At 36.2% G+C, this 26,332-nt stretch overlaps 1 protein-coding gene across 10 annotated transcripts in view; it reads left to right on the top strand.

Annotated features, from left to right (window-relative positions):
- The first annotated feature begins 3,008 nt into the window (after positions 1-3,008).
- The window catches only part of EMB2788 (ribosome 60S biogenesis amino-terminal protein), a 71,876-nt gene continuing 48,552 nt past the window's right edge, over positions 3,009-26,332 (top strand). For 9 of the 10 annotated variants that reach the window (XR_016049188.1, XR_016049189.1, XR_016049190.1 and 6 more), the window contains exons 1-5: positions 3,010-3,166; positions 5,326-5,456; positions 5,605-6,784; positions 7,251-8,139; positions 12,072-12,567. Coding sequence is in view for 4 of the 10 variants with exons in the window: in XM_011630195.3 (XP_011628497.1) it covers positions 5,366-5,456; positions 5,605-6,784; positions 7,251-8,139; positions 12,072-12,567 (2,656 nt within the window). In the remaining 6 variants the exon portion in view is untranslated. Of the gene's footprint in view, positions 3,167-5,325; positions 5,457-5,604; positions 6,785-7,250; positions 8,140-12,071; positions 12,568-26,332 lie in introns of all 10 variants that reach the window. The other variant, XM_088858036.1, reaches the window with a different exon arrangement.

A 26,332-nucleotide genomic window follows, 5' to 3' on the forward strand; every position in this document is an offset into this window, starting at 1 on the left:
AGCAAAAGTGCTATCTTTTAAGTAATCGATCATGCCAAGCCCATGCATGGCTATGCTAATTGTCGGTCTCTCTCTAAAGTCACTAAAAATCTTTGTAAATAAGAATGCTACTATTATGCTAATTGCCGGTCCAAGGCTTAGTCCCACATCTATGAAAAGTTAATGGGGTGCATGGCACCATAAAAGTGGCTTTGCCTCCCAAATTGATGAGTTAAAGCTTGTGTAAGGCCTACCAGGCCCAAGCTGACCATCTCTTAGTGAATGGTGAATTTAAAATAAAGAAATTTCAAATAATAGAAAAATAATCCCAATTTTGAGTGAAGAAACAAAATGTGGAACCGACTTAGTCACCAGTTTATTGTAGAGGCGGTTATGTCAGAGAATCAGGTGGTCTTTCTAGAATTGGTCGGCTCCTGTAATGAGGGAATTGGTACAAACCCACCGATTTCGGATATAGATTGGACGATTTCGATTTGGATTGGTTTTTTTTAAAACCCTGGTTTAGACCCACTTTGATGTAACAACTATTGGGTTGGCTAGGTTATAGGACGAGAAATTGACACACTTAGAAAATAAATAAGATTAAAAAATAAATTATTTTTATCTCTAAAATGTTATGTACATTTTTTCCTCATCTTTCTCTCTCTCTCTCACGCCATCTCCCTATTTCCTCTGTTACGTCTATCTCCCTATATTTTCTCACGTCCATATCCCTATTTCTTTCCTTAAAGATCACTTCTTAATTTATTTCCTAAATTCCTCCCACTAACAATTATGCATCAAAATCCTCACACTTAACCACTCATATACCAAAATCCTCTCTCCTCCCACTTAATTTATCCTATTGCGATTCCTATTCCTAATAAAAATAATAATAATACTAAAATTTTGATTTTTTTTTAATTTCTTTTTCCGCATCACCTAAGTCCACAAACCCACTTATTAAGTGTTTTTCTCTGGCAAAGATTAAAAAAAAACATCATTGTATATTATTATATTACAACTATGATCAGAAGTTCAGTCCATAAAATCACTGTAAAGTTGATTTTGATGGAGGGATATTGGCTAGAAGAGGAGGAAATTCACAGGTGACAGTTGAAGGGGTAGAGAAACTACCTTATACCTAAGTACATACTTTCACTCCCGAAACAATACGAGGGAAGTGAATAGTTAAAGGGTGTGGGTTGCATAAGGTTCGAATCTTAAATAATCCAATTAAAGCGCACATTTAAATTTTATTATAAGATGTAATTTTAGTATAAAAAATTTTTAGGATTGTCTGAAAATCTATTTCTAACTCTAATTATAAAATTTTAAAATCCAAAAATAATTCAAATCAAGCAAATCTATAAACATAAGAAAATCTTGAGAATGTTCAAAAAACATATCAAAATCTTGAAAATAGAAGTTTAGATAATATGTTGCAAACACATTATTATTAGGACTTATTTTTTTTTCATATTCATATATCTCGATGTCGAGATGATCAATTAGAGAGTTCTTAACATTAAAATAATATTTTTCGATAGATTTTGAGGTGCAACCTTAATTCTACATTTTAAAGTCACAATCTTATATAATGTTCTTCTACAGTCTAAATGTTAGAAATGTGGCCAATTAGGCCTTTTTTCTCTCAGAAATTCATATTTTCAATAATGGTACAAAAGTCATATTGAAGTATATGTAAAATCTCATGTGCTTAGCATGAGACAATACCATATACATGAATTTATTTTTGAGCTTTAATAGGATGTATCACTGAAGGAAAAAACCCAATATTACTGGATGGAAAACCCAGTGGTGTGTTTGGATTCCTTGTAAATTATGGGAATGCTTGAATGACATCCTATTATATGAGTAATTAGTGAATTAATGACATGTTTGGCTCATTACATAGGATTAACAGTTTGATGACAATTTGTTAATCTTAATTAACTACACTTAAGAGAATTAAAACTTGAGTTATACTTGGATCTCAACTCCAATAGACCATGAATATAAGAGTTACTAAATAAAGGTGTTCTCTATAAAAATGAGGTTAACTCCTCTAGAAAAGAAACATAAGGATATAAAAGAGGTGAATTGAGATTCACCAAAGAGGACTTTCAAGGTTGTTTGTCACCGGATGTCTTGGTCTATAGGATTTGGTAAGGAACCTTAAGTCCCTCGTGTGATTTAAGAACATATCCGAATAAATTCTTTATCAATTCCAATTTTATTTACTTATTATTATTTTTATTGAGACAAACACTAAAGACAACGAACTACTATTATCATTGATTCAAGGAATACTGAGAATTTCCTGGATCCACAATTTACCAACAAACTTGGGTCTCGTATTGTCTCTTGAGAGCATTGTAAAGCGATGGTGGTCAATGATGAGCAAAATTTTCATTTTTAAAATAGTGGGGCATCTTCATCTAAATTTGTGTCCCATTCTTTTGGATATTGTGGAGCTTTCCATACGTTTAGGATTGAAGACATTTAGAGGTCATTTGGTTCCTATGAAAACTTGCATCATTCAACAATTTTCATATGAAACATAAAGTTGGGCAAGTTTGGTTCGTGCCCATGAAAACTTGTCCCATGGGTTAAGTCTTCTCCCAATATGGGGCATAAATCATGCAAAAACAAGTCCCCACTTTACAAGGTGGGTAACAGGCTTACTGGGAGTTAGACGCGAAATAAATATAAAAAAGTTCAGCGTGATGGTTTAAAAAAAAAAAAACAAAATTATTTTATGGGTACGTAGGAGCCCGTTGACTTACAAACGTCCATCTTATCTATGGACGTTATCTAAAAGTGAATTGTCCATAAATAAAATATAGACTATGCATAAAAAATACTAAAAAAAATTATATTTATAATTACAATTTTAATTTTAATATATATTTTTTTCATATTTATGATCATCTTGACTTAGATAATGAATCTAAAAAAAAAATATCTAAAATGAATTTTAGTGGGGGCCGTACATGTACATATGAGTCGGTCGACTCATAGAAACCCATGAAAAAATCAGCGCCTCCTTTTGAAAACTTCCCTACTCGCTCTCTCAACCCCGTGTCCTCTCCCTCAACTCTGCTCTTCTCTCTCTCCTCTCTCTCGAACGAGAATCACTTTCGAAGTCTCGTCAACTTCAACATTCTTCATCTTTTTCAACTAGGTAAGGTTTTTTATTTTTATTTTTTTGACCTTTTTGCTGGTTTTCTTTTTATTTATTTATTGCTGGTTTTTCATTTATTTATTTTTGTTGGATATAAATCATTGTTTTTGCTGGTTTTTCTTTTAGTTATTTATGTTGGATACAAATCATTGTGTATGAGGTTGTTGATGACTCCATGAGATTGATGGTGTATTTGCTCTGCATCTAATGGCAAAAACAAATTTATCCTAACGGTGTGCTCTATTTATCAGCATCTAATGGTAAAAACATAATGTTTTCTAACTTTGATATATGGGTTTGCTTACTTGGGGTAAATAGAACCAGCATTATAGCCATAGCGCGAGGAGTTTTTTTTTTTGCTTTTTTCTGGTTTTTTATTTTTACTATTGGTTTTTTTAATTTTTACTAGCTTTGCTTCTACTTTTTTATGTTGGATATAGAAGTTCCATTTGCCATGTAAAAAGGGTATGGTTTTTTTTTGGTCGTATTTTTCTATTTTGTTCTTGTATTTTTTGAAGTTTTTTTCGTTTAATTTTACTGCTTCTTTTCTTATTTTTTTGTTGGCTGCAGAAGCTCTATTTTAATCTGTGAAAACACTTAGGTATGGGTTTTTTTTTTGTTTTATTTTTCCTGGTTTTTCCTATTAGATTTTGGTTGTTTTTTTTTTTGGCCCCCCATGGAAGCAGTTTTTTTTCTAGAATACTTTTAACCTCCTAGTTCTACAGCAATAACGATTCCAAAAGGGAAAAAAATCAAGAGTTATTTGTTTTTTCAGTAATCCATTGAAAACCCACTTTATATTTTGTTTATTTATTGGATTGGTCAAGTGAAATAGTGAACCTGATATATATGGGATTAAGGATGATTTGATTTGTTTGTGCTTTTTGGAAAATTTTAATGACACAAATGAGGGAATATGTTTTGGATTCTCAATTCCATGGTGTTGACTATAAAAAATCTTGGACCTTCTACGATCCAATGGAGAACTTGGATGCTTGATGTCTGTCACACCTTTTTCTTAAGAAGTTTCTGTCTAATTTTTTTCATCTTTACATCTGCTTACTACTTTGATTAATTAAGTCAAGAGTAATTAGAATATTGTATCTCCCTAACAACAAGGAATTAGCACCTCCAGGACTTTTTCAAAGGGCAGTTTGTGTAGTAAATACATATTTTCTTTAAACTCCTCTTCTTGCAAGAGAATCTACTCCCAAATTTGACTCTCACTAAGATTTTTGTTGCACCTTTGAAGGTGCAATTTGTTTCAATTTTGAGATCCCTTAAGATGAATATAGAGGCAGGTATTATGCAATCATCTTTGTCAGACCTTTGGAGGTTCATATTTGTTCTAGGTGAATTCTACCTTGTAGATGCAGGCTATCCCAATAGACGTAGCTTCATGACATCGTACCGTGCAACTCATTAACATCTTCAGGTCTATTGAGGTGGTAATAATTCGAGGACAAGAGATGAACTATTTAATTGTCGACACTCATCTCTGTGTAATGTTGTTGAGTGCACATTTGGTCTAAGGAAGGCACACTTCCCAATCTTACGTAAGCAATTTCACTATGTATTTCAAACTCAGGTCAGTATCGTCATTGCCATGTCATTGCCACGTGTATATTACATAACTATATCAGGATGACAAGAGCTGTTGTCACTGATCTGATGAGGCGTCAAGGTTTGAGAACGCTGCATTAGAACATGCTGATCAAATGGTGCAAGAGACCATAACTTATCATCAGAGCAGGGATGACATTGCTACAAAGTTATGCGACGAAAATGCTAATGCAATGTGGGAATGATATCAAAATAGGGTTTAGGATGTAGTAGTTGTGATGGTACTACACTCCTCATTTTCTTTTACCTATGGGTTACCAAACATAAGAAACTGGGTACACAGGAATCCCAGACATGTGAACCAAATATAGGAAAAAACAGGATTGGTAAACTCTTGCTCAGGGAACTGTATACATATGAATATTGTTTTACATATGCAAACTGTTACACATGAACCACACGAGCCCTAATGCCTACTGCTAGGTTTCCAACGTATCTATCTAGGTGGTTCGTGCGTATTTTCTCATTTTTTTTCTTTCTAAAAGCTCAAGGAGTTTCTTTCAATATAGTTTGTTAACATTTTGCTTTGATTTTAGGGTTTCGTAGCTTCTGACTAGCTATAAAAAGGTCCAGTCCATGGCTGAAACACTCTCGAACATGGAAGAAGAAACCCTAACTGTTTTTGATGGAGACAAAGCACCTTTATCCCCAGAAGATATCCCAAATGGTTTGTTCAGTCCACTGATTTTTGATTCTTCAGCTTCACTTTCAAGGAACATTCTCCTTGTTGAAAGAATGATATCATTTTCGCTATTTTTTATGTGTTATTTCTTCTTGTACTCTGTTAATCTGTTTTCCGTTTTGTTTAATTACAGTAGAAAGAGGCGAGAGCAATTATGAAGAAGCAGAAGAAGCCATGGAAGCTCCAGTTAGCCTGCACTGTGTGATGAAACTGAAAGAACTATTGAGGAATATTTGTTCAGTGGACTCCAGAAGTGTTCGTAGTTCTTCAAAAGAGTTCATTCGGTTGCTTCGAGGTGATTCAGGAGGTCAATTATTACATAAATATGTTCGTGCTTCTCCTCTTTGTACAGAGCTCTCAGAAGCATGGAAATTGCGCTCTGAGAAAAAGACTGGCCTTTCTTATGTTCTCTCTCTGATTTCTGTTATTTTTGAACTGCCTCATGGTAAAAGGGTTCTTTATTTTGGTGAATTTGATGCTGAAGCCAAGGCTAAGCACTCTGTGAGCAAGAGGCTCGACACGTTTGCTCGATTATTGCTTGAAACTAGGATGGAAGATGTGTATTCAGAGATTAATAGTAAAGAAATCAAGCGACAGAATGCTGCGCTATTGCTCATGGCTTCGATTGTGAGGCGCGGTATTGGGTTGGCATCAGAAGTTGCAAAAAGATTTGATTTTTCTATGAAGATCTTTCCCAAACTTGCTGAAAATAGGCCAAGGAAAGACAGAGAGAAGAATCGCAAAGTTGGTTCGACCAGGGCTGCTTTCATTCAATTTGCCATGTCATTTTTGGAAGTGGGTAGCCCCAAATTATTGAGATGGATTCTTCAGAAGAAGGACATGTATTCTGGGGTATTAAGGGGTTTGGCATGTGATAGTGAGAGAACCATTGTTAATGTTCTTAGTGTTTTGCAAGCCAGGGTTCTTTGCAAGGATTCTTTGGTGCCACCTGGTCTTCAGAGTGTTTTGTTTGGTGATGTTACTCTTGGGCAGATGAGCCTTATATCTGGAAATTTGGATGCAAAAAGTGCAGCTGAGATGGCCCATGAGACCCTTTTGATGGTTTGCACTGATCCCTCGCATGGGTTGATGCCTGACCTTTCAGAGAAGTGGGGGACTATGGGTTTGTCTGAAAATTCAAAGTTGAAGGGTAATCCTGCAAGACTTCTGAGGCTTATGCTTAAGCTGAGGCCTACTGAGGTTGGATATCATAGGGACCTTCTCTTGGCTATTGTACAGGGCAGGCCCTTGTTGGGTTCATCTTACATGGATTCATTTCCATATAATCTTGAGCCTCGTGAATCTCCCACCTGGTTAGTTCCGATATGCTTTTCTTGTTAGTTTCCAAATTTATTGCTTTGTTTATCGTTATTGAGCTGGTCTTGTCACATTTGATATGTTTTGTATAAAGAATAGATGCATAAAAAGAAAAATGGGCTGAATGCAGTATCAATGAATTCCTGATGGCAGCTCTTCTTCCAATCAGGCCATTCAACTTGCGGAATAGACTTTGTAAACTTGTATACATGTATGTGTGTTTGTATCTATGCATGTGAGCACGCAAGTGCACACACCTCTACATACGTAAGTATGTGTTCACATGCATCTTTATACATGCCGTTTTTTCTTTGGTGGGTAAATCCATGGCTTTTTTAGTTTATTTTATTTTGGGTGGTTTTGTGGCTGTTTTGCCTAATTGCGAAGCCAAGAGGCCAAATCCCCATTCTTAATCTTTTCATTTGCTGGAATGTTACCTGTTTCCATATGTAACTGTTGCAGGTTTTCGGCTGTTTCACTTGCATCTGACTTGATTTTTGCTGCCAAATCAATCCTGCCATTTGCTTCCCTTGCTAAAAGAGGCTTCAATCCACCTTCTATGGAGAGTACCGAAATAAAAAGTGTTCTAAAGTGCATAGTGCCTCGTTCATTTACTCGAGTGGTTATCAATAGGGGCTTACTCCACTCAGACATCTATATAAAGCATGCTTCCTTACGACTTCTCTTGGAGGCATTAAAGTCATTAAACAACTTAGTTGATGCAATAAGTGATGCATTGGAGTGCATGAGTGTGGAGCCTCCTGAAGCTCATGCTGGTTCAATAGACTTGCGTCAATTAATGCCTGGGAATAAATTAGGTAGTATAGAAGGTTTGTCCGGAATTGATGCATTGTCCAATACAAGTAAGTGTCTTCACACTGATTTAGTTGTCAATGGTTGCACCCAAAAGTCAATTAAGCATAAATGGCTGTCATTAAAGCAAGAAGTTCAGATTGAATTAAGATCCGTGCTGCCTGATCCTCAGGTTCTGTTAAAACTTCTTTCCATCCCAAAATGCTACACTGTGAAAAATGACGAGACATGGCGAAAGAGAGAAAGATATTCTGATTCATGTGGAAATCGTACTAAGAGGCCGAAACAAGATGCCATTGATGAAGATATTGATATATGTGTAAACAGGCTTAATGGGGACTGGGCGGCTTCTAATTTTGGAGATGGTGAAACTGTGAATGTGGAATCAGTTGCAGAAGAGTTGGTTAGTGAAGAGGATCCTTTAAAACCAATGGCTGAAGTTTGGGGGTTATCTGATTCCTCAGGGATATGCGAAGAATTGAAGGATACAAATGTGTACTTCCAGTCAAAGCTATTGGATGCATTAACTCTTTACTTGGTAAGTTCACTTAGTATGTATATCTTTCTACGCGATAGGTAGATCAAGTATTTTAAAATCATCTGCGTTGTTACATCATTTTCTACCCGACTTTGGCGCTTCTTCAATGGGCACATCTGTTGTTTATCCCATTTATGCTTTTAAACATTTTCAATAGCCCTTTAAGTTGTAAAGGGACCGGAGGCTTCTAGGTTTTTCCTCTAGGATAATTGGGCTTCTTTCTCTCTCATCCAATTAAACTTAATTTTTGTTCTTTCCTGTTCGTTCATTATGTATATGTCTTTACTTTTTTTTGCTTTTGAGTAGATCTTTATTATGTCCTTCCATTTGATTAATGCATTGCTATAATAAGTAAAGGAAAAAGTTTATATAGGGATGCCACCTTATAATGTAGAACTACGGATGCCCCTCACAAATCCATCGGAAAAGGTAGTTATAATGTTGAAAATCCCTTTGATTGATCATCTTGACATCGTGTGTATGACCGTGAAAAATTAAAAGATTTTAAGTCTAAAAAATAGTGCATCTTACAACATATTATCTGCATCATCCATTTTCAAGATTTTCATATGTTTATAGATCTACTTGATTTTAACCATTTTTTAAATTTAAAATTTTATAGTTAGATATAAAAATAGATATTTGAGATAATCCTAATAACATTTTGCATCAAAATTATATACCATGATAAAAGTTGAAGGTGCACCTTACCTCTACAGCTACGGATGCATCTGTATGCCAACTGCACCCATAAGTAAAAGGTTTGATTTTGTAATCAAGATCATTCCCAATCCTTTTTCTTGGTTGGCATTGCCTTCCTTTGTTGATGGCCTTAGCAAATCTGAAGCAATTCCCACACCTCCTTTGCTGCCAAAGCATGATTAGATGAGGTGCTCAACTATTTTTCCATCCATTGGATAAGGAAGGAGGAGAGGGGAGTGGGGTGCTGGGAACTGCAATGAGGTTGTAATACTCTGCGTGCTTCAATGACTAGCCATGGTCAATTGAGTCTACAATTTCCTTTATAGGTTCAATTTCTAAACATCAAACTGCACATTCCTATTCCGCAAACCTTATCTACTTGATAACACAGCCAATCTTCATTGCAGTCCTTTGAACGTGTATAATAGAATCTTGAATCCTTGCGTAACAATATAGTTGACTTTTTTAGTTCGAAAAAAGAAAGAAGGTGAAGTGGGTTTTACAGAGTTAGAAACCACATAGATAAACTTACATATATGAACAAGAAACCTTCATTTAGTAGAAATAATGGCTTCAAGGACAAAGAAGGAACCTCAAGAAGAATAGTAGAAGAAGTGTAATGCACTGTGAGGATAAAAGAAATGCTGTTGCTTTATGACTACTTCTTTCTTGTATTCTCAAACTGTGCTTCTCTAGCAAAGAAATGAGAGAGGAGTCCTACCAAAAATCCTAATCAGTTTGTATAGTTGCTTTATATATAGGATATGTTTGGGTCTTTTTTATATGTGTGCCCATACATATTGTTGGGGTTTGTGGCCTTTAAAGGCCTTGAGAACATGTAAAAATAAATAATTCATAGTGGATGTTCACACTCTAGTGGGAGTTTTGGTTGACCGACCTTAGGTTGGTCGGTCTATGACCAAGGCCATGTCCAAAACTCTTACCCTTGGGCATAGGCACTACTGTTGAGGGTTTATGTAGGCCATCCTTTGTTGGGGTTGGAGAGATGCTTAGGGAAACTGATGAGAGACGGGAAACCGCTGGGATTCTTGTATATGGTTGCAGGTCTGTGAAGGCATGGGTGAAATCCTCAACAACAACTACACGATATGTACAAATGACATCTGCATTCTACGAATCAGCCCTACAGAAGGAACTCTGTACACATGTATAAGAGAGTATCCACCTTGCACTATAATGAGATATATGTGTTTGCATCTTTATGGATATGACTTGCTTCTAGGTGGAGAACGTATAATCTACACATTAGATTCTTTGTTTTTTCTATTTGTTGGTAAGCTTTATTGGGTCAATCATGAGACCCTGCAATTGATTGTAGGGCATGGGTCTCGTTGGGGGTCGGTTTGAGAATATAGCTGTGGATCATAGATTTTCAGCTTACATGGACTGCTTTGGAAAGTCACTTTTCTTGACTCATTAGTACCAATCATCTTCTAGAATTATTTTATTGTGATTCATATTTTTTTCGGGACCCTATTTCCAAATTTTTTATTTCCTTATGATTTCTAAAGCTTTTGGAAATTAAAACTTCATTTTATTTAATTAAAATTTCCATAAGGGTGTTTTTGATATTATTATTATTTTTACGACCTTATCAATATGAGGGACACATGTGGGGTCAAATGCTATGGCCCCATGTGCCATTGGCATCCCACTTTGTTTGGATATGGGCCTCACATTTGACTTTTTTCCTTTAACGTCTTTCTTTCCTAGTATAGCTAGGAATTGTGTAAGGCTTGAGTTATCAAATCAACCCAACGAGACTTATGATCCACAGTCTCATGCAGGGGTTCATGATTGGCTCATTAAAACTGGCCAATAAATAGAGCAACCATGGTTCCTAACCCTTAAGAGCAAGCCACTAGTACATATCACTACAGTGCAAGGGGGACTCTTTCGATCACATGTACACGTATCTTTTTGCAAGGTTGCTCCCCGGTATGTTGCTGTCATGCGTACATGACGTGCGGAAGTTTGTTTAGGATTTAACCCTTGCCCTCACTGTCATACATTCACACACAGGAGACCACGGAGCTCTCCTGGTCTACAAAATATCCCTGGGTATCTATTTGATCTTAACAAGGGATGACCTTCTGTAAACTCTCTATTGTATTGCATATGTCCAGGGGAAAGGGTTTTGGACATGACTAGGGCTATAGACCGCCTAACCTTACGTTAGTCAACCAACACACACGTAGTCCCACTGAAGTCTATATTCTTTATTTCATGCTCTCACGTGTTATAAAGGCCACAAACCCCAAAAGAGAAATAGCATGTGCTATATGGAGATGTGGATTAATCAATAAAATTTGCTAAGCCTATCCGACCTTTTAAAAAAAGTATTTGTTATTTTCTACAAATTAATAACTATTTTGCTTATGTGCAATAACAAATATACTCATTTATACCTTTTATTACTCTTGAAAATTCATACATGCCAGACTCAAATATGCCATCCTGCATTTTGATATCATCATCATCATCCAAGTCTTATTCCAATTAATTGGTGATGAGGCAAAGTTTACGCTGACTGCCTACATAATGCAACCCACCTCCTTTTGTCGGGTTTGGGATGGGTTAAGGGAAAGTTTAAGGTCCTCACCCTTATTAGACCATGCATTCATATATATATATATATATATATATATATATATATATGTGTGTGTGTGTGTGTGTAAATTTAACAGGTCAAGCAAACAAGCTTTTGTGCATTGCTTATCTAGTTTCGAAAAAGTATACTATGATTTAGTATGTTATTGCATTTTTAAATAGCATTGATTTACTATCTAAAATGCCGCGCACTCAATTAACTTTAAAATAGAAAAAAGAAAAAACAAAAAACAAAAAAAATGGTTGCCCTACATACCTGCGAATCTGCAGATTATATTATTACTGCGTTTGCCAAGAGTGTGCCAGGCACCTGCACTACATACCTGCAAATGTGCAGATTATATTTTTACTGCCTTTGTCAAGAGTGTGCCAGGCACCTTCACATTTCTTTCCTTAACAAGTTTATTGATGAATCCTCGATTCTGAAGTACTTTAAAATAACTTGGTGGTATTATATATTATTTGTAATAAACGAAGAGGTATTCTTTCAATCCTTTTGATTGAAACTGTTAGAAAGTGGTTTCCATAGAATATCTTAGTTTGACTCTTTTGCTCTTTCTTTTCTCCTTTTTACTGATCTTGCTGTTTACCTTCTGCAGAGGGTGATGCCTACGTCATTGACAGATGGATCGTTTGATTTCTTTAAGCTTCTTCCCAGTAATCCTTGGAACTTACCTATCTGCGAACAACGATCGCTTGTGTCTCTGTTATTAGAGGCTATTGCATGGTCTTCTGGAAGCAGGGTTCCCGCAGCAGCCCCAATGCTGATGTATAAACATTTGCAACCATTAATTAAATGGATGCTTTATTCACCAGTCAATGATATTTCAAGTCAAGCTCATGTCCTTGTACAGGCAGCTATCTTAAGCACTGGTGCTTTTGGCAACAATTTCTTAGAAATTGAGGCTTGGTTGTTATTTCTTCCTGGTTACAAAAAGGACAATGTTTCTATGGGCATTTCTAATGAAGCATTCTGCAAGTTCACTGCACCAATTATATCTTTTTTTTGTGATACGATTTCAACAATGGGAAATAATGTGTACAAGCACCTGAATCAATTGCGTTGCCTACTATCAAAATTTGACTCTGCGAAAGGTAACTTGTCGGTTCTTGATTGTCATGTGCATATTCGTGTGTTTCTTCTATTTCCATTGCCTGCTTTTGATGCCATATGATCTGGTAGTCTTCTTGTGAGCTGCTTGGGATTTGGCAAGTAGATGGGGAAATATATTTTTTTGGGCCATGGGGTGGGGGAGAGGGTTGGGAGTGTGCTGGTTGCTGCTGCCCTTGGAACATAAATTTAGAATATGGATATGGATACATGCGTTTCTTTTCTTTGCTAATTTATTATTTGTAGTTCATTTTGTAAATGTGTTTGTGTATAAAAATGAATAAAATCGTACCAAAATATCTACAAAATTTGGCTGAACAAAACGCAGCCTAGATGTCTATTTATGTGATAAGTATATCCTTCCTTTGACTTCCTCTTGCAAGCGAATTAGCGACTAAGTTTAATTCTCACCAAATGTATGAGAGCAAGAGAGATTGGCCTGGATCGCCAAATCAGTATATTCGGGTTGCATCTTCATTATGTGATTAAATATGGGCAAGCTTTCTATGCTTCCCCTACAACTTAAAACTTATATACTTCCCTTATCCAACCCCCCATTTTGAATGGGGGACTAAGATTGCCCCAATCACAATGTCATGTCTCTACACTATTTTATTTTTAATTTTTTTCTATAAACTATTTTAGCACCAAATTTTGTATGTCCAATCCTCTATTAAACTCGCACTAGCAAAAAATATAAAACAAATATTTCCAATAAAATAAAATGATAAAAATACCCTTGAAAGTTTCAAGGGGTATTTTGGTCATTATATTTGATCAAAAAATTATTTTTAATATTTTTTATAGGTGCGCCCCAATGAGAAGATGGCACGTACCAAATTTTATATTTATGCAATTTGTATAAAAAAAAATTAAAAATAAAATACTTTGAGACGTTGGATCTGAGATCAAACGGTGAGTTGCTCTCTTGATCAAAACTGGACGGCTGGATGGTAGGGGAAGCATAGATCTTCTATGCTGTAGGGGAAGTATAGAAACCTTTCCCACTAAATATTACATGACTAGATGGTTGTTTTGTACAATTACATAAATGCCCTTTACATCGAGGGATATTTCATTTTTTTTTTTTTTTTGAGAATGTTAACGGTTAATATTATTATCAAAGGAATACAAAAGTATGGGTCGAGAGGACCCACAGATTGAGTCTGTCAACCAAAAAATGGTCACTAAGAAGTGGACCTCGACAAAAAGGTCGGGCTAAAACAACACCCGAGAAGCAAAAATTAAGAGCTGTCTAGAGAGAGGGGCTTTTAGAATACACCCATTTACAAAAGAGAAAGCTGTGCAAAAGAGGAAGAAAAAGGCCACCCGTCGAGGTCCAGAGCAAAAATAGAGATGGACCTACAACCAAACTTAGGAATGCATCTAAGTCGCAGCTAAACGGGGGACTAAAGGCTGATTCCGAGCGGCTTCCTTGGCAAGACGATCTGCAAAGTCGTTTGATGTCCTCCAGATATGTATCCATGAGACGTCTATAACCCTGCAATTATGCTCGATCTTGTAAAAAATGTGGGCTAGGTACCAAGGAGGAGAGGTCTTTCTAGAGGCCCAAGATATAATGTTTTTGGCATCTCCCTCGATGTGCAACTGTGAACCCTAGGAAGGGTTGTATTTCTTGATACCCATCAACAGGGTTGTAGCTTCTACAAACTGTGAGTCTGCGAGGCCAAGTTGTTTTGAGTAAGATGTGAGAATATCGCCATATTACATTGTGAAATAAAAATAAACAAATAATAATTTTGACAATGCCCCTTATACATTGGTATATAGTAATGAGACATAGTCTAACATCTCCCTTCAAATTGTATATCATGCTTGAACATGTACTAGAAAGTGACGCAGTTCACTTGTGAACCCTTTGCTGAAAATGTCTGCGATCTGATTTTTGGCGTCTTTGCAATCTGTTTGGATCGCCTCTACTTCTATCTTGCACACAAGATGATAGTCAATATCTATGTGTTTGGTGTGGCAATGAGAAATAGGATTAGCTGCAATAGCAAGTGCGATCTGATTATCACAATAGATGGTGGACTGTTGTACTCTATGACCAATTGATGCAATCACATTTCCTATCTAACAAATATCAGCGATAATGCTTGCCAATGTCTATATTCAACATCTGTACTTGATTGTGCCACATATTTTTGCTTCTTACTCCTCCGAGGTATCAAATTTCTTCCTAGATAAGTGCATCCTGAGACTAACCTGCATGAATCAAGATGTCTTGACCAATCGACATCAAAGTAGCCAAAGAAATTTACATCATTTATGTGATTTTTCAACCATGTAATGCCTTGACTGGTGATCCCTTTTACGTATAGTATTATACATTGTAACACCTCGATTTGAATATCAATGGGTGCGGTACTGCATACTGCATACTGCATACATAGGCTGACACACCTGATTTATTGCAAAGACTAAGAATGATAGTGAGGTACTGAAGTGCGCTTGCCATTGTTCAATACTTCGTTGGTTCTTCAAGTAATTTTCCTTCACGCACTAAATCTTTTGTTGAGTGCCATTGGAGTTGCTAATGCTTAAAATGAAACATATTAGTGTACTCAAGTAAATCAAATGCATACTTATGCTGATATAATCAAAGTTCATCCTGAGCACAATCCACATCTATCCCAGAAAATACCATAGATGTACCAAATCTTTCATTTGGAATCTAGGAATGAAGGAATCTCTTGCGGTGATATGATCTGAAGAACTTCCTGTAATGATGATGCCATTGACATACATGAGAGTAAGTATAATATCTCTGGTGCTCTTGTGATGATAATGAATCCACTGCTGTCTTCGTGAATCCATGATCCTTGGTTACATGATAAAAGCTTTGGAACCACGTACGAGCAGCGTTCTCCAATCTATAGATAGATCTCTTAATTTACAAACATACTCTGAAGAATCCTTCTCACTACCTGGGGGCTGCTCCTCCTAACTCTCCATGAAGAAAGGCTTTCCTCACGTCGAGTTGGAGAAGAGCTTTCCTCATGTCGAGTTGGAAAAGAGGCCAATCATACTTCAAAGCAAGGTATAGAACTTATGAATAATGAGAGTTTTTACAATTGGGCTAAAGGTTTCGTCATAATCACTCTACATTCTCGATTAAAATCTATTGTCACTAATCGAGCTTGGAATTGCTCACTATCCATCCAACTTATACTTTTTCTTTGTTAAATATTGGATTATTTTGTCGATCTGTTATTTTCTTTGGACAATGGGGCATTCTTGTCTTTTTTTGTTAACTTAAGAAACATTAGTTACATTAGGGTTACATATGAGGGGCATTTATGTAATTTACAAAGTCTTTATTATTATAGATGAGAGCTAGAGGTGAGTGGAGGCTGAGTGCTCTAGCCACCTCTCCCAATTTTGCTGGTGCTGATCTCACCAAGGAGTGCTTACGTCTTCTTTCTATTCTGTGCGTAGAACCAATGTGGTGACTTGTGCTTGGAGATTAAAATAGAGGGGAATAATTTCTGGAAAGTGTCTGAAAAGTGTTACAAGTGTATGATTGGTGCTATAGGAAGTTTGTGGGAGTTCATACATGAGTTCTAACGGAGAGATCCTTGTTCATTGATGTCTGAATGATATGTATTCTCTCCATAAGTTACTGTAACAGTTTGATAACCGGCAGGTCAATGTTCCTTGGAAATTGGAAGTTGTTCTTTGCTGGGAAGAAAAAGGGTCTTAGAAGGAAGTCCTGGGTGTTTGTGTTTGATATCTTGTTGGAATGTTAAAGAAGTTCCAAGTACCTGTATTTGACCACCTTGGAATATATAGTTATATTTATTTAAATACTATTTAAATATTATTAAAATATTATATATTAAATGTTATTTAACTATTATTTGCATATTAAATATAAAATAGTATATAATATATTGTATTGTAAATATCTATTACATAAATAATATATATTATATAATAAAATATATTATATTACATAAATATATGTTATATATAATACAAGTATATATTAATAATTTAAATATAAATATATAATGGAAAAAGTTTATATAAGGTTGCAACCTTAAAATGTAGAAGTAAAGATGCACATCAAAAAATCATCGGAAAAGGTTGTTTTAATGTTGAAAGCCCTCTAATTGATCATCTTGACATCGATATTATGAATATGAAAAAAAAGAAAGATTTCGAGTCCCATAAAGAGTGCATCTTGTAACACATTATCTAGACTGTCCATTTTCAAGATTTTCATATGTTTATAGATCTACTTGATTTTAACTACTTTTGGAGTTTAAAATTTTATAATTAGATATGAAAATAGATTTTCAGATAATCCTAAGATTTTTTTACACCAAAATTACATGTTATAATAAAATTTGGGGGTGCACCTTAATTGGATTGTTTAAGGTTGCAACCTTATAGAAACCACATCCATATATAATAAATGTAGCATAATATAATATGTTATATCATGTATTTTATATTTATGTTCAGCTCTATCATGAAAGAAAGTGGGCTAAGCTAAGCTTAGCTAACAAGTAGCAAAAGAAGTTATAAGCTTGCTTCGCTTCAAAGCTACAAACTCGTTCCAAGAGCACCAACGAAGAGCTGGTTAGCTTATGTACGGAGCTTACAGGGGCCAATCAAGCTTATGCCAGTGCCAGCGGCCATTCCTACAAAATGAGCTGGCCTCTAGGATGTTGTGGTAGATCTGCTCGCAGCATGTGCTGGACCTTTGTAGGGCCGGTCATGAACCCAGTAGATTTCCACTATGAATCCCCCTAAGCCATCGTGAAAATTCTTTGGAATTTGCTACAGTTCTTCACTGATGCAAATCAGAATATGATATTTATGTATTATATATATATATATATTATATAATATACATAATAAATAATATAAAATATATAGAAAATATGAATATAAAATATAATATAATATAATATAATATAAATTAACAATATAAATATAAATATAAGGAGGGAGGCAGAATAGGGTTTGAGGAAGAAGCCCTCCTCAAGGGCCAAGTTTCTATTTTAAGTTCGTTTTGGACGGAACTTTTTTTGTTAAGCACAAGGGAGTAAGGAAGTTCTAAGGGAACTTCTTTACGATAAAAGTTTTGTGCATCAAATGCAGGAGTTGTATAGTAATGGGAAGTTCCTTCTTCCTCCTTCGAACCTCCTGTTATTAAACACGGCCTTAGTGTTTCTGCTGTCTTTTGCCTTGCAAGCCGCTGTTTTTTGTGACTCTTTGGATCTATAAGGCTTAATGGAGTGATTTAGGTCTTCTAATAGTGCTTCACTTGATATAATCTTGCGTATCCTCTTTCTCTTTGTGAGTGTCTTACCCTTATGGCTGAAGAAAGCAAGCATGGAATTTCTACCATTAATGACATGATAGGAATACCAACAACTTCTGTGAAATTAAATGGGTCTAATTATGTCATATGGGTTTAGTCTATAAAGGTATTTCTTGGTGCAAGGGGTAAGATGCAATTTTTGAATGGGCCAAAAGAGTCAGATAGTGGGTATGAAGAGTGGCTTAGGCAAAACTATCAGATTATGTTTTGGTGTTGAAACAGTATGGAACCCCATGTGAGTGCTAATGCTATGTTCCTTGATACTGCTAAGGAAGTTTGGGAGGCTTTGCATGAGATGTACTCTTATGACAAGAATATCGCTTGAGTTTATCAACTCTATGTGAACATATTTCTTTTACATCAAGGTGACAAGAGTTTTAGTGACTGCCAAAGTACACTTCGGGGTATGTGAGAAGAGTTAAACATGTGTCAGCCCCTATCATATGATATGGAGCTCCCAAAGAAGCAAGGAGAAGAATTCAGAGTTGCAAAGTTATTGTCTCACCTTAATTTGAGTACTACTCTGTGTGTGGGCAGATCTTAGCTAGCAATGAACTCACCTCTCTCAACAACGCGTACCGTCTTCAATAGGTAGCCATATCTATCCCTCCATTAGCTTCAAGTGCTAGTGATGGATCTGCCTTGACTTCGTCCATGGGCAAGGGTGATGGTAAAGGTTGTGATGTTGTTAATATAGGACGTGGTCGTGATTTAGGGGGAGGTCGTGGTAGAGGCTGAGGCAATAGGAAGTGCACCCTCTTTGGATGGACCAACCACATGGCTGATAAATGTTAGGATAAGTGTGGTAAGCCCGCTTGGGCTAATCAGGCAGCATATGTTTCTGAGAGTGATGATGTGCATCCATTTGGTTCCAATGATCATAATCAGGCTCTCAATTCTGCTAGTGACTCAATTTTGCTCTCATGTGAAGAATACAGTAAGCTAATCAAGAATAGTCAATAGCCAACTAGTCATCCCTCTTCTTCCACAGCCACTCTGCCGAATACAAGTAGTTCTGCATTCCTTGTGTCTCAGAGGCCATCTCGCTGGGTCATTGATTCAGGAGCCTTTGATCAAATGACCGTGAGTCTTTTATGTTTTCTTCTCTCGATCAATCAGATTCCACTGGTTACTATTACATTAACTGATCGTTCTTTTTAGACGTAACTCAAGTGTAACTCGAACATTGTTGTTAAATATGCGGTAGCAAAGAGGAATATTCGTTGTGTAATAGACGTAGCAAACTGGTTACTTACTCCTCAACAGAATGTGGTAGCAAAGAGGAATATTCGTTGTATAATAGACGTAACTCGAGCATTGTTGTTCAATATTCATGTGTCCAAAATTTGTTGGGGGATTGCCACATTGACTGCTTGTTATTTGATAAATTGCATGCCTTCCTCTACTTTTAGATTGAAAATCATCACACTTTCTATTTCTTCCTGATAATCCTTTGTTTATAATTCCTCCTCGAGTTTTTGGGCGTGTTTGTTTTGTTCATGTACTTCACCTTGATACTGACAGATTAGACCCTCGAGCTGTTAAGTGTGTGTTTTGGGATATTCTCCTACATAAAAAGGTTATTGATGGTATCTTCTTGGTTTGGGAAAAACTTTGTTTGTGCTAATGTCACCTTTTGTGAGAAACCTGCATATTTTTCTGATGAGGGTCGAATGCTTGAAATTGATTTAAGGCATTCTATGCATGTGCATGTTCATTTGTGTGTGAAGTGTTGCCTAAGCAATCCGACATATATGTAGCATATATATCAAACCATTCCCAAGCCCACTTTTGAACAATGATCCCAAGGTAGGGATCTTCAGCCATCCGTCAATACTAGGCTTTTGATCCCATTCAATCTCCTGCACCCGCACCCGCTTCCGCTCTCGCTCTCGCTCCCGCTCCCACTCCCACTCCCACTTTCTCTCCCGCTTCAAACAACTAAGGGATGGATATGAAAAGTCAGGGCTTTTGATGAAATAGGCTGTAACAATCCTAAACTTTCAAAAAAAAAAAAAAAAATAACAAAAAAATAAAATAAATAATTCTTTATAGTGTGATGGTCCATATAAGTATTATGGTCCTTAGGGACCATCACCACTTTTGTTAACACTTTCCTTTCATATACCGCGTCCTTTAATTGACGTGGCCTTAAAGGTTTCACGTATAAGATTATTTACACCTCATGTATGAGGTGGAGCTTAATAAATAATATAATAATGTGTCTTAAGAATTTAAATAGGAGAGGTGAGGACTCCCACTCTAGAAAACTTTTGTGTAAGCTCTCTCAACACACTGAGATCTTTCTCTCTCTAGTCGAAACGCAGTGACTTCATTATCTTGAAAAATAATCCGTTCTTTTTAAAAATGAAATGAAATAATTACTTATGCTTATTATCATGAATTTTAGGCGTGATAAATTTTATGCGCAAGCGACCTCATTATTTTGAAAAATAATCTTTCTAATAGAATTGTGATATTTTATCTATGTTAGAAATTTTAAATGCTGTAAATTTTTAGAAATAAATTTATTTTTCTTGTCTATTGTTAGAGAATTTTAGATACTGTAAAATTATTAGAAATAAATGTGATATTTCTGCTTTTAGTAAAATTGTGAGATTTCTTTCTACTGTTTTTGAATATTTAGATATTGTAAAATTCATGTGCAAATGGCTGCCTTATTATTTGAAAACTGATATTTTTGCATTTGATTATAGCATTGTCTGTGAAATGTTTATTTGCGAATTGACATCCCATAAATTGTGATAATTCCGTACTCTTGGATTTCTATAAGAGTTTTTCTATACATACTAGATTGGCAATTATGCTAGAATGTCTTTACAAACTGCTACCTTTCTGAATTTGAGCCCAAAATATTTGATTGGGTATTTTTGAAATGTTATTGAAAGTGACTGTTATTAATGGTTTCAGTGAATTTCATATTAATAATTGCAGTGATATGTTGAGTATATGATATTGCTGCTTTCGAATGTTTAAAGAGATTTAGAAATACTTTAGTATGCAAGTGGACTCATCCGGTTCGCCGGTGAGGTATAAGTGGATCTATCTGGTACGTCGGTAGGGATTAAGTGGACTCATCCGGTACGCCGTTGAGGTATAAGTGGACCTGCAGGGATTAAGTGGACGTATCTGGGATGCCGATAGGGATTAAGTGGACCCATCAGGACGCTGATGGGCTATATAGGTGACCTACTTGGGATGCCAGTAGGGTATTTTGTGAAATCTTTTGAATTATGCACTGCCGTTAAAATGTTATACGCATTTCAATTATTCGAATTATACTTAATTATGCATTTTTGAAAGTGAAACTGTTGATGCATTTCTGTTAATAGATCTCCTTTTTGAAACTATTGATATCTTTCAACCATGATTCTTTTTAGGATTATGATGATCACTTACTGAGTAGCCAAACTCATCAAATTATGGTAAACATTTTTTTTCAGGATAACTGCGGTTTCATTTTGAGTGCTCGTCAGGATCAACTCTGGAAGATATTGTAGTTGTGCTTAAACTTTTTTTTGTTATTTTGTAAGAATTCGCCATTGTAAAAATTTCCTAAAAAGAGATGTATATATGTTTTGACTGTCACATCTCAGGAATATTAGTATTGTAAATTCTTGGGGCGTGACATAGGCCTTTGATGAGAGAGAGCCCTAGAGTTGGAAAATATGGTCTGCAGTTTTTTGTGAGAGCATAGGGTGAGAGGGCGAGGTCCCTTTTCTTTTTTATATATATTGGGTGTTGATGAGAGAGACGGAGTTTTAAGAAAGAGCAAGCTCAAGGTTTAGAAAGAGGAAGGTAACAAGAGTTTTTTTTATTTTTTTATTTTTTTTAGAGGGCGATTTTCTAATCTAGGGAAGAGTTTCGGTTAGGACGTTGGGGAGGGATCTTCGGATTTGGGGTTGATTTTAAATTGACAAAGAAATAAGGGTTTTGTCCAGGTCGGATTAGAAGAGACACAAGTTAAGGTTTCAAATGACGATGAAGAGTTTAGAGAGGCAGGTTTTGAGATTTGTGGCTGATATTTTATTGAGGGAGAACATTATTGTCAGTGGAGAATGAGAGTTAAAGTGGATAGAAGGGTTGAGGAAGGAGTATAGTGGTAAGGTAATGTAAAATAAAGTAGGGTAGAAAAAATTGTGAGATGTTCATGATTTTTATTTCAGTTTATTTTATTTTATATTTTTTCGCAAAATTAGTATTTCGATGAAAAAGAGCCCTAGACTTGAGGATATGGCTGTTAAATTTCAGTAATAAATAAGAGTTTTTAGTGGAAGGACGGGAGAAATTAGGGCTTTTGAGTGATTAATCTTTTGATGATAGAAAGTGTAGACTTGGAGATATCGGCAATTTTTGCGAGAGTGCATTGAGTGAGATAGGGCAAGATCCTTTTATTCTTTTTACATCTATTGGGTCTTGATGCAAGAGACAAGAGATAATGGAGTTTAGAGAAAGAGCATGATTAGGGTTTAGAGAGAGGAAGATAGAGACATTTTTGTTGTGGTTTTGAGAGGGGGCAATTTTCTAATTTGGGGCTGATTTTGGATTAACAAAGAAATTAGGTTGTGTTCAGATCTGTTTAGAAGAGACATTGGTTAAGGGTTCAAATGAAAATTGATAGTTTTAGTTAGGGCTTTTGAGAGAGGCAGATTTTGAGATTTGGTGCTGATGTTAGATTGAGGAGAAATTAGGGTTTTGTCTAGATCTTAGTTGAAGTTCGATGTAAGGTGAAGAAAGAAGAAAAAATGAAAGAAGGTGTAATGGAGAAGAAAAAGAAAGAAGGAAAAATGAAGTAACATGTAATGGAGAAGGGAATGCAACCTTGATGATTACAAGGTTCCATAGATCAGATTACTGCTCTGATGGCATGTGAATTTAATGTTTGTCACCAAGGAGAGAGAGAGGGGCAAGAGAAGAGCAAGAGCGAGGGCCTAGATCACCATATTTGGGGTTGCATCTTCATTATTGGATTAAAAGTTACATATCTCGGTGTTAGAGTTTGTACAATTGCACATCCCCTTAAAATACTGGGATATTAAATTTTGAAATAAAATAACAAATAATAATGGCAACAATGCCCCTTATACATGATACTTAGTCATGAAACATAGTCTAATAAAACCTACATCTTCGTTTGTACATAGTTCAAAGATCACATGAAAATGAGGGTAAGTATTTTCTTCTTCGGTTCATTTTATGAGTTGCGGATCCCCTTGCACCATCGTTGAAGGACCTCATGAAAAATTGTGGCTAATCTCCAAGGGTGAGTATTTTCTTTTGTGGTTCATGGTACGACATTTTGTATATCTTCTTCCGCCACCACTAAGGTCCATTTCACTGATTGAAGATGGTTGCTTGTTAACAATGCACATGCTTCTGCTTTATTATAGTCACATACTCCAGCTCGCCCAGATAAGTTTGGAGATGATATTGCGTAGGTGGCACTGGAAGAATCCTAGTCCAGCTGGGTCCCTATTCCATTTTGAATTTCCATCAGAGTTAACTTGATACTTCCTTCAACGAATGGTTGCCATTTAGATGTTCTAATGCACCTAGATATTGAGCTTCGTGGAATGTCTGTTTGTTGTGTCTATAAATCATGTTGGTTTTTCTTGTCTCCCTTGTAATAAAATTTTGAGAGAGTCTTCCCTTAACCAGAGTCGATTTTCCGTATGAATCTCAAATATACTCCTAATTCTAGTTAAACCATTGAGGGATTATGTGTTGGTTTGGAGTTTGCGAATGCTCTTACTTATAGTTAACCCCCTAATGGAATAAGGGAGAGAGAGTCAAAGATTAAATATTACTAAATTGGCGTGCATCTAGAGGCATAATATAATCGTGTTATCTCCAAAGTGATAAATGCGCCTGACTCGGTATAATTCCGAGATGCAATTCGGTCTCGGCATGCTTACTCCAAAGATACAACAGGCAAGTTCTTTGATGCCCAAGCAAAATTTCAGAGAGAATGCTTTTGTCCGTCCCCTCGAATTTTTTTAAAACGAAATGGAGGAGAAAAGGTTGTTGTTCAAGCAGCTCTGATAGCAAAGGTGACAAATAGTAATAAAGGGTAGCCACTTGCCATACGAAGAAGGAACACAGTGCCCCTTGAAAAAATGTAATTACGTAAGAGGATGATTAGCGAAGGCCACATGTGGCATACAGGGGAATGGAGGCAAGCTGCTCAAGACATTTTTTTTGATGAGGTTAATCAAGCTACTCAAGGCATTAATAAAGGAAAATGAAAAAGTTGGGAAAGAATAAAAAAGTAAAGGCTGTCTGTAAATGAGCTTGAAGCATCAGCATGCCAGTCCATGTTGACGGACTCCATGGTGGTTAAAATAGTTAACCATGTGGTGGAAAAAAGAAAAGAAAAGATACTCTCGTGATGAACAAGGAATGTTGATTCACAGCGAACTTGCCTTTTTGCGCACAGCATGGCAACAATTTTATTTATTTATCTACTTTTCTAGTTCAAAGAAATAAATTCATGGTCCATAAGAACCGCAAAATTCCCATGATAAACTTATTCAATAAATAGGCGAAGCACAACTAGTTTAGACACATTTGACCCCTGTGCCTTCGTGCTTCAGCCATGCCCACAATATTTCCAAATGTTTTACAGATAAGAGGTTGTAAAACCGGAATACTTCTGTTGAGAGGCCCATGATATTCCTTATGCCTTCATGTGATATGCAAGGGGTATGCCCATGATATTCCTTATGCCTTCATGTGATATGTAAGGGGTTGTTCCATGGAAAATCCTAAAAATGGCATTTGTTACCCTCAGTACATATTGACCATAGTATTGCATAAATATTTAGCCTCCATAATAGTAAACCTTTCACTGGAATAGGACGGGACAACCACTCGAGAATCAGCTTCTCCAATGATTATGGCGATGCCCTAGAGAAACCAAATTACTTAAAGAAAAAAAACCATGCCTTATATTCCTCTTCACAGGTTAGGGGCAAATGATATATGCTTTCCTCACTGTTATTGCGCATGACACAACGGTTTGGATTGGTATTCCTCAGTGCTGCAAATTGAGTACTCTGTCGAGCTTATCTTGGACTTTGGGTGAAGATATGCAAGCTTTATGTGATTTAGGCATGCTTGTGTGTTCTTCAAGTACGTTTGATTAAAGGGACTTGACATAGATATTGCTATGACTGAAAGTTGGAAGGGTGGACTAGCACAGTATATGCGGTTTTTAATATTTCTCTTTTCTACTGGCTAGAACACTTACAGAGGTCCAAATAATACAAAATAAACTTGAAACAAACAAATATGAACAAAAAAAAAGATCTCACTTGCTGCCACTAAATAAAACTCTTTTATTTCAATAACCAAAAATTACATAAGACTCAGTAGGGACCAAGAAACACAAACTGCATAACATAAAAGTAAATGCTAGAAGATTACCTACACTGGACTTGATACACCCTACTCTAGGTCTCCTCCTCCAATGGCGCACGTGATCAAGGTCAATCTAATATCTTCTTAGTATGGGAAGCCTAGGCTAGGAACCTTAATCAGAGAGCAATGGTGGAACCATACAGGGCCTCGACACAAGTGTTTAGGCATGCCTACTAAGGATCAAGAACTGGGGTGTGCCCCCTCTTTCTTTTCTTATAATATTCTTTTATCTTTTAGGGAGGCTAGAGAGAGATGAGAGAGATCTGAGAGAGAGGGTGATGTACCACCTTGTGAAGGAGAGAGAGAGAGAGAGAGAGAGAGAGAGAGAGAGAGAGAGAGAGAGAGAGAGAGAGAGAGATGTTAAGGGTTCTAGAAATAGGGACCTCGTAGAGACTATTTATAGACTCTACCTCAGGGTTAGGGTTTCTAGGGTTAGCCATCCTTACGGAGAATAGATCCCATTGATCATAGGTGATCTGTGGGGTGCTAGATCATAGCCTTACAATCCTTAGATCAACCATCATGATGTAAAGGAAGGTGTTTAGAATCATATCCGTCAACTTCCTTAACCTAATCCCATTAAATATTCAACACATAGAAAATATATTCCTCTTTCCTTTCTTTTCTATAATTTTCTTACACATGCTTCGTTAAATATTCAAATCTCTTTCAATTTCAAAACCTTCCTCTTTTGTTCACCTTAATTGAATGCCATCTTGCATGGTCTTTAAAATAGGAAGGTGAATCATTACATGTCGGGGCGTGCCTCTAATGGAGCCCCGAGTGGGCCCCACGCACCCCTCCACATGCAATATTATGGTGGGGCCCATGGACCATAATGGCCCCCCATGTGTATTACCATTTATAAAATAAAGAAAATGATATTTAGAAAAAGATTGCTATTTTATTTTTCTCTCTGTTTTACTAAATACTGAAAATTCAGTTTCAGCCTA

Source organism: Amborella trichopoda, chromosome 2 (genome assembly GCF_054954075.1).
Source record: "Amborella trichopoda isolate Santa Cruz 75 chromosome 2, AtrichopodaSantaCruz75HAP2 v2.0, whole genome shotgun sequence".
NCBI classification, from domain to species: Eukaryota; Viridiplantae; Streptophyta; class Magnoliopsida; order Amborellales; family Amborellaceae; genus Amborella; species Amborella trichopoda.